The sequence below is a fragment of the Rhinolophus sinicus genome, linkage group LG07, assembly GCF_036562045.2.
Source record: "Rhinolophus sinicus isolate RSC01 linkage group LG07, ASM3656204v1, whole genome shotgun sequence".
Lineage (NCBI taxonomy): Eukaryota > Metazoa > Chordata > Mammalia > Chiroptera > Rhinolophidae > Rhinolophus > Rhinolophus sinicus.
In genome coordinates, this window is record NC_133757.1 from 270,800 (window position 1) to 279,194 (window position 8,395).

At 59.2% G+C, this 8,395-nt stretch overlaps 1 protein-coding gene across 3 annotated transcripts; it reads right to left on the reverse strand.

Moving 5' to 3' along the window:
- Positions 1-337: 337 nt before the first annotated feature.
- On the reverse strand, positions 338-5,860 carry VENTX (VENT homeobox). Of its 3 annotated transcripts, none has more exons than XM_074338760.1 (3): positions 3,509-5,860; positions 1,114-1,274; positions 338-1,011 (listed from the first exon to the last, which is right to left on the reverse strand). In XM_074338760.1, exons 1-3 carry the CDS (start codon positions 3,744-3,746, stop codon positions 649-651), a joined length of 762 nt encoding a protein of 253 aa, XP_074194861.1. In that variant the 5' UTR covers positions 3,747-5,860; the 3' UTR covers positions 338-648. The 3 variants fall into 3 exon arrangements, with proteins under 3 accessions (XP_074194861.1, XP_019583908.2, XP_074194862.1); XM_019728349.2 differs by having other exon boundaries at positions 338-1,029; positions 3,509-5,856; XM_074338761.1 differs by lacking the exon at positions 3,509-5,860 and adding an exon at positions 1,731-2,607 and having other exon boundaries at positions 338-1,029.
- Positions 5,861-8,395: the final 2,535 nt, after the last annotated feature.

Here is an 8,395-nt window from a genome sequence, read left to right on the forward strand (position 1 = left end):
CAGGGAGAAAAGCACGGGGTCCCCCTGGCCAGGCAGTCAGTGTCCTGGAGAGCTGTAGTTTAAAAATCACTGTAGCAGGGGGTGCAGTTACCCCAAACGCCTGAGGGAGCGGCGGGGGCTGAATCTATTCAGCAAGCTCACTATGTCCACTCTGATTGTTGGGTTTGTGGGGGTGTCCGGGAGTGGCTGCTGTGACACCCCTTCTGGGCCCCCCGCCCCTTGGATCACAGCCTGGGTACCAAAAACTGGGGGACTCAGGGTGGGGGTGTGTGCCTTGGGAGAATGGTCTACCTTGGTTTTTCCTAACTAGAAAACCAGTTTTTCCGACACCTTCTACTGAATAAATTATCCTTTTATCACATGCTAAAAACCCAGCACAGAACAAGTCCACTTCTGGCTTTCGACTCCCTGAATGAAGCTTCTGGTAGCTTTCAGTGAAGGAGCAGCTTTAAGACATCTTCAGCTGTAAACCTTCAGCGTCTTAATGCAGGTCAGGGTCCCGGGTGGATGAGCACAAGGCCCCCACAAGGATGTCAGTGTGACATCAGTATAAATGGGGAACGTCTGTCTGGCCAGGTAGAGGCCAGGCGTGTGTGTGACGGCCCAGCACATGACACCAGTTGCAGGCTTCTGGGCTGCCATGCTTCCTCAAAAGGCATTCCCGGTCTCTGGCAGGACACACAGGCCCCAGGGCCCCCTGGACAAGGCCGGGCCCAGTGTGTGCACCTGGGTCCCAGGGTCTGGGAGGCAGCAGAGCAGAGGCTGCCTGCCACTTGGGGCCCACGCTGAGGCCACGGAGACATGCTCCACTTGGCAGGGGCCCCAGAAAGAGCCAGGAGGCTGTGCCAGCACTGAGGGCCCAGGCAGGAGTGCCCAAGGGTACAGCAGCTGCAGGCCGCTGCCCAGAGCAGAAGGTGGTGGGCAAAAAGCCAGGGGAGTGTAGAGAGCTCCAGGGAGGGGGGCGTTCGGCTGTGAGTCCTGAAGTTGGCGTTTGTGTTTCATCCGGCGATTCTGAAACCAGGTTTTTATCTGTGGGGTAAACATGATCCGAGTGAGGGGGACAACAAGCCATTGCCCTACCCCAACGTGGCCCGCATGGCCCAGAGGCCTCACCTGAGCCTCGGACAGCTGCATCTTCTGGGCCAGCCTCCGGCGCTCCAGGGGGCCCAGGTAGCGCTGGTGCTGGAAGGAGCTCTCCAAGGTGCTGACCTGCTCGGCCGTGAAGGCCGTCCGGACGCGCGGGGGCCGCGTGCTGTCTGCTTCCTTGCTCAACCCTGGGAGAGGACAGAAGGGCACTGAATCCATTTGGCTACAGCTGAGGCCCACATGACCCGTGGCCCTCACTTGGCGGGTGCCAGAGCTCTGTGACTGCAGATGGCAGGCACAGAGATAAGAACATGACTGGGGTGTCAGGAAAAGCAGACCGCCTTCCCTTGCCTCACTTTTAAAAACAGCCTCCACTGCTCTACAGTCCCACTAGGTGTTGGCACAACTGTCAGTCAAGGTGACAGCCCCACCTCCCAGACAAGTGTGGAGACGTGGTTCAGGACACTGGCAGGGATGTCGCTACTGCAGAAGGATGACAGAGATGGAACAGCAGTTCTGGCACAGACCCTTCACCCGCGGCCCCAGAGCACCTGGTCCCTTTCTGAAGGGTGACGTCCACTGGCCCCACATCCACCCAGAAAGCAGTTTCTTTTGCCTGCAGACAAGGAACTCCCTTCACTCACCAGGTGAGGGCTGGGTGGCAGTGAGGTGGAACCCATTCGATGCAAAGGCCTGAGGGGCTGGGAAAGCAGCCTTAGTTACCATGAAGCAGGCTGTCACGATCTGTGTGTCTGGCAAGTCTGCTTTTGAGATAGGAAGTCAGCTTCCTAGTGTTGAGTTAGTCAGAAAGGTCAGCTGCTGGAGCCCTGTGTTTCACAAATGTCGGCCCTCAGGTACCACCTGGGGGCCACCGATGGGCACAGAGCCTTGGCAGGCAAGCCATAAAGATCCGCATTAGCAGCAACAAGGGACTATCCCTTTCACGGCACATGCGCAGTAAGGTCAAGCATATCCCTAAACTGACCTTTCCCTAATTTAAATATTAAAAATCACGCCCAGGGGTGGAAACTTATAAGGCTAAATAGAGGCACGCAGGAAGAAGCGTGTAGCCGCACTGCGCAGGCGCCAAGAAACCCCGCCTCCACAGGCCTGTACACAGCTTTACCCCGCCCAGCTCCCTTCAAACCTGCCCCAACTTCTCTCGGAGAGCCGCTGGAACCTTCCCTTTCTCGGTGTTGGTTCCCTTGTGCACAAGCTTAATAAACCTTTGCCTCTTGCCTGAAATTTCTTGTGATCTCTCTGATTTCCATCCTGGGAAATTGCAAGAACCCCGGGCGCCGGTAACACTTTCTAATTTCTAAATGAGGAGATGGGGGACGGCACTGAGCACCCCCACGTGGTAAGGTCAGCCGGTGTGATGTCTTTACTTAACACAAGTCTGACCAAGATGCCATCGGTTGTTTTAGGGGCAGCAGGTTTTACAATATTCGTTTTAACACTTACCTAGAAGTGTTCACCAGACAAGAGGCGCACACACTGCCTAAGGACGAGGGGCTGGGGTGCTGGGGTGCTGGAGCCTAAGTGGTCAGCATCAAGGGCTCCGATGCAGGGTGATTGGGTTTTGGAGGGGCTACTGGTTGCAGAGAATAAATTTTAAAATTCACCTCATCAAAGTACAAAATTACTCCATAAAGATTATTTAAACTTTTTTAAAGATGAAAACTTAGATAACATTAACCCCCACTTTCAACCATGCCGGTCTTTAAACCTAAACCAATGATTAAGTCACAAAGAACAAAAACAAACCGAGAAAGTGCCATCAGCAAACGACAAAGGGTCAGATAAGGCTCAGGAGCTACCGAGACCTCCCAGAGCTGAACGGCGGAAGGCGGAGAAATTCACAAATTCACACATGCAGAAACGCAGAGCCTGTGTCTTCAGGCAGAGTCCTGGCTGCCCCTGAACCAAACCTGCAGGATTGCAGGTGGACTGTGGACTGGCCAAAGCCTAGACGTCAAACTGAGGTGCCAGCTTTGTGGGGGGGACCACAACCACCCCCATGACCTGGACAGGTGTCACAAGCTTTAAGGCATACTTATCTGTGACCCTGTGACACTTGTAGAAATGGGTCCAGGATGATTATGGATGTAAAAACCAAGTGCACAAAGGTGCTAACATCGGTGTCCCCGTGCGGACCCGTGGGGCAGGCCTGGGCGGAGGCAGGGAACCAGCCCCTCTAGGAGGAGGCTGGAGGAGCCCCAAGGGTGAGGAGGGAAACCCCTTGTAGCTTGTGCTTCCGAGGGGAAGCTTTCACTTGCCAGAGGGTAAGGTGGGACCCCAACCCCGGCCCTTGGGTCCCTTGTCCCACCCAAGCTCACGGGATGTGGCAGGGGCATGGTTCGCCTCCAACTTCCACCCCAATCTGGGAAGGGACCCCCCCCACACACACTCCCAGACCTACCAGCTGTGGACGTCCCTGGCACAGACGCTTCTGAGGACTTCAGCTCCTCCATGCCCACAGTCTGAGCGGTCTCCCAACTGCTGGACACCCTGGCTGGGACAGAGAGCTCCCCCCAGGAAACGTCACCAGGTCTAGAGGTGTGCAAGCGCCCCGCATGGCTACTCTGGGAGAGCCAGTCCACACAGCCAAAGCTCGAGTTCTGCTTTCGGCTACCGGGCAGTGTGGAGGAAGGATGCATGACTGGGTGGTGGGGGCCAGGCGTGGGGTCTGCTGTGGGTTGGGTGGCGGGCGGGGCAGGCTGAACACTGGATCCGCCTCAGGTTTAGCAGGGCAGGGCTGCATTTATAAGCTCCAGAGAAGCGGGTGGGAGGTGGGTTTGCAGAGATGGCTCAAATCCCCCCAGATAAGTAGCATCTAATTGCCTTCAATTCAGAGGCACAAAGGAGGCCATTCACACCTCCCCCGGCTCCAAGATGTCTGGGGGCGGGGCGGGGCTGCGGTCAATGGTTAAGGGAGCTGTGGTGGCTGGGGACTTGTTACATCCTTTCATCTCTCCCCACCCCCACCAGGACTGGCCTAGGGAGCAGGAAGGTGAGGATGGGCCCCTCCCACCTCTGCTCCCAAGCTGGGGCCTTGTCCTGTGGGGTGCCAGACCATCTTCTCTCCCCTGGTTGGTTCTCCAACCTGCCCTGTGGGTCTGCAGTGCTGAGGTGACAACAGTGCAATTGAGAGAGGTCGCTTCAACTTGGGGGAGTCGGCATCCTGCTCTCAGGATGGGGTGGGTTCGACCAGTGTCTGCTGTGTCCAGGCTGTCTGGCTGGGTAGGAATGTAAGGCAGGCATTCCTGGTAGGTGACTGCTACAAGCCAGGCATGGCAGGGAGGGTCTGCTCCAGGCTCCCACAGGCCCTTCTGTCTCGTCACTCCCAGCCCCTCTGCTGGGTTTCGTCCCGGTGCCAGATGTTGCCTCCAGATTTGGGTGACACAAAGGAGGAGGGGGTCTGCAGGGTCAGGGCTGGGGCACCTCCCTGCGCTGCTCCCAGGAGGAATCCAGCAGGAAGGCCAACAGACTCACCACCTCTGGGACAGACTGTAACTCAGTTGCCACTTTTGGGACAGGGGACTATGGAGCTTGAGCTTCAGGGGAGTGCCTGGACGTCACCCTGTCCCTGTGGCAGCTTCTCTCCTGAACTGGCCAGGTCCCGTCCAGGGCCCGGCACTCTGGGGGAGGCAGCAGGCTCAGCCGGGTGGACACAGTGCGGTGGTTGCCCCTCTAACCAGGCTGGCCCAGCCTCACCGGGACCTCTCTCCCAACCTTGGCCGACCGCATCTGTCTCCTGGACAAGAACCGGCACAAGCATACCGGGTGCGTTTGAAGCAAAAACCCACCGCCCGGATCTGAGCACCCCTCGAATGCCGGCTAGGAGTCCACGTGCGTCCCCGGGGGCCGGAGTCGGGTGCAGGCGCTGGTCCAGTCCCTGAGCCTATGCCGGGGCTTTGGTGCAGACAGTTGGGTCAGCAGCTTGGGCTCCTGGGGCGCAGGCGCCAGTCTGGGCCGGGCACCGACGTCCACCCCCGCGCCTCCAGCCCGCGGAATCAGAGGGCCCGCGGGCCTCGCCCCGGGATTAACACCCCAGCCCCGCCTCCCCAGCATCTCGGAAGGGAGGGGCTAGGGATGTGGGAGCCGGACTACCACAGGCACTGCGGGAACCGGCCCGCGTTGGCCCGTGGTCTGGGTGAAAGGTCGGGGACCAACCCTCTGACTCGGCTGTTCCTCCGGCCCCTGCACCGACTGCATTCGGTCACTGGACTCCGCGGGATGAAGCTAGGGATTTGAATCACTCGCCACGTGTCGTAAGAGCTGCAGCTCGTGATCAGCGGGGCGCCCCCCACCCCACTGCACAGGGACCACGGACGCGGGTGTGGCATGCTCCTGGCGCCAACACGGTGTGGCTGTTCCGCTACCTGGGGACAGAGGCCCGTCCGGTGGGGGCCTGTGCAGAGCTCCTCCGGGACAGACGGGGTGGGGGTGCCTCACAAACCTGGCAGAAGGAAGTATCCCCCCAGGATAGCTCCACGTGCTCAAAACAGGCCTCTAGATAAAGAGCCACATTTCCTGGGATTGCCCAGCTATGCGCCCAAAGCTGTAATTTAGGAAATGTCGGCGTTCACGCGCACCGCTTCTACTCTTGGCATCTGACCATTTCTAGTCTTTAGGGCCGGGCCTTTGGCCTCTCGACCACATACCCACACCTCCCGGAGCACCCCCACTAGTGCTGCGCGACTGCCTGTCTAATCCCGGACTCTCTAGCGGCCCTCCGCCTTCACTTTCCCAGATTCCCGCGCCCCCCCCCCCCACACACACACCTGAACACCCCTCCTGAGTCCAAAGGTGACGGCGCTTCCGCAGGTCACATAGCCCCCCTCCTTCCGGAGTCCTCCCCTCCAGCTCCAGGCTGCTGGCCCCCTTCCTGCCCAGCGGTCCCTCCCTCATTGCCTTCAGCCCTGCCACGGGCTCCGCTCCTGTCCACTGGGGTCTCCCGTCCCCTCCTGTAGTCTGGGTCCCTCCCTCTAACCCGGCTGCTCGAGACAGTGACAGCTGTCACCCATGCCTGGCCTCGGCTTCCTCACTGGGCTTTGGATCAGCGTTGGGGATGCCGCGACCTTGGCCTTCCCCTGGCTCTGGGACCCGCACTCCGGGTTTGCTACCCCGCAGCAGCTCCGAGGCCGTCTTCCTCTGAGACCCGTGATTGCATGCGGGCGTGGCTTGTGCGCTCGGCCGCGGGCCTCTATGTCGGGGCGACATACCCCCAAACCCCGCGCCTGCAGGAGGCGGAGTCGCCTCCCACCTGTACCCGCGGGTGGCGGGGCCTAGAGCTGAACGGTGGACGCGTTCCCCACGCTCTCAGTGCTGTCTGTCACTCGGAGGCCCAGCAGTCCCGCCCCAACACGCTTCCAAGCTCACCCCTCCCACCACGGGATTTCCGGCGTCCCGCACCTGGCCCTGGGCGCCCGCAGTCTCGGGCCGTCCCATTCTCGCCGTCGCTCACTCCGGCCCGCCAATCCCTCCTCCACCGCGGACCACTCACGGGATCGGCTCCTCCCCCTCCGCTACGGCCACGCCCCTCCCTGCTGCCTTGCCTTTCACAGTCCCCTTGGACCCCTCCTCCTTGGGTCCCCCAACTGCTTTTTTGTGGGAAGATCCAAGGTGTGAGTGTGGGGGCAAGGTGGGCATGACCCCACCCCAGCTGGGTGAGTCTCAGGAGAGAGCACCTAGTGGGTGGAGGTGCGGGTGTCGAAGTCCTAAGGCGGCAGGTGTGATTAGGTAGCTCCCCTCCCCCCACTCTGTGAAGGGTTGCCCCTGGGGACGGGCTCACTTCTGCCTACCTGTCGCAGTCTCCCTGTCCGTTGGGTGGGCGCCTCTCCCACGTCCCTCCTTTCCTAGGGCGCCCAGGTCCCTCTCCCCAGGGCAGAGCCTCTTTGCCTGCTGCCGCCACAGGAGACGTGGGGAGTGGGCCCTGCCCCCCCCTGCCCACCTCCATCCCGCCCTTAGAAGGATGGACTGGCAGCGGCAGGTGGGCGATGGGAAGGGCTTCACCGCTCCCACAGGCGCCGGAGGCCAAACGTGCTGTGGGAAGTGGGGGTTCCAGAGCTCTAGCAGAGGAACAGCCGAGACGAGGAAGAAGAACTGTTGGGGGGCGACCCATGGCAGGTCCCCCTAAGCCAGCTGCCAGCTTCTGGCTTAGGCCGGTGCTGCCAGCATCGTGCGTTAGAGCCACCCACTCAGGCCAGTGCTGGCTCTGCCCCGGAAAACACGCTCCTCTGAAGGAAAGGAGTGCGGAAGCGGAAGGGAACACGCGTTGTTAAGGACCAGCTGCGCGGGACGCCGTTTAAAGGCACAGTAATGGAATGTGTTCTTTTTAAAAAGGATGAACAGATAGACATGAGACCTGTACAACTGTGCGATAGCGACATCAGGCCTGAATCGCCTCAGGTCACCACTGGAAGGTCTCAGACTTTGGTGAAAGGAATGGGATTTGGCGATCGAATTAAATGTAAATTTAAAGGCGATATTCTGAAGATAGGACCTTAAACCAATGACAACGCTAGAATAGAATAGAATTTTACGTAAGGATTAAATGTGGAATCAGGTCCATTGTATCTCTAACTGTCTTGCTGACTGCTGATTTGTCCTTAATGATGTGTGCTCATAAACTGATTTAATCTAGGTTTAAAAACCAGTTTCTCAGTCGCACTGGCCACGTTTTGAGCTCAGTGAGCACACGTGGCTGTGGCAGTGGACAGTGCAGCTCCCGAATGGTTCTGTCCCAGGGTCTGCTGCAGTGTGCTGCTACAGACACAAAGCATGCGTGTGCCCGGTTATCAGAATCAGCAGTGAACCAGACAACTCAGAAGACAGGAGACACACGTGAAAACTCATCTGCTCTGGTACCAGCCCTGAAGGGAACGGATGTGGGTGGGAGGCCCAAGGCCCCGGGCGCTTCGGGAGAGGTAAGGGGGACGGGGAGCTGGGCTCCAGCCCACTGGCTGCCCACACAGAAGCAAAGTGGCCCCAGAGCGTGCTACTGCCACAGCCCCCCGCGGAGGGACAACTGGCGACAAGGACCGAGGTGAGGTCTTGGTGTGGGCCTGACTGTCCTGAACACACAGTGGTGTGGCTCAGAAAGGACACAGGATAAAGGGGAAAAACTAAGCCAGCCCATGTCTCTGAAGCTGCACCCATGGTCACTGCTGGTCATCGAGCTGGTGAGGGACGCCAGTGATGTGCACACTTCATGGGCCTCCACGCAGCACAGAAGAGAGTGAGGTTGTCGGTCACCAGGAATTAACACCAGAAAGTGATCACCTGCTAGAAAGACGAGCTAAAT

What these genes read in the sequence shown, in the direction of transcription:
- VENTX (XM_019728349.2), bottom strand. Translation starts at nt 3,746, where the DNA reads ATGCATCCTTCCTCCACACTGCCCGGTAGCCGAAAGCAGAACTCGAGC. An exon ending in GCCAGGGACGTCCACAGCTG is followed by an intron (nt 1,275 to 3,508) that starts GTAGGTCTGGGA and finishes GTCCTCTCCCAG; the next exon opens with GGTTGAGCAAGGAAGCAGAC. An exon ending in TGCAGCTGTCCGAGGCTCAG is followed by an intron (nt 1,030 to 1,113) that starts GTGAGGCCTCTG and finishes TTTACCCCACAG; the next exon opens with ATAAAAACCTGGTTTCAGAA.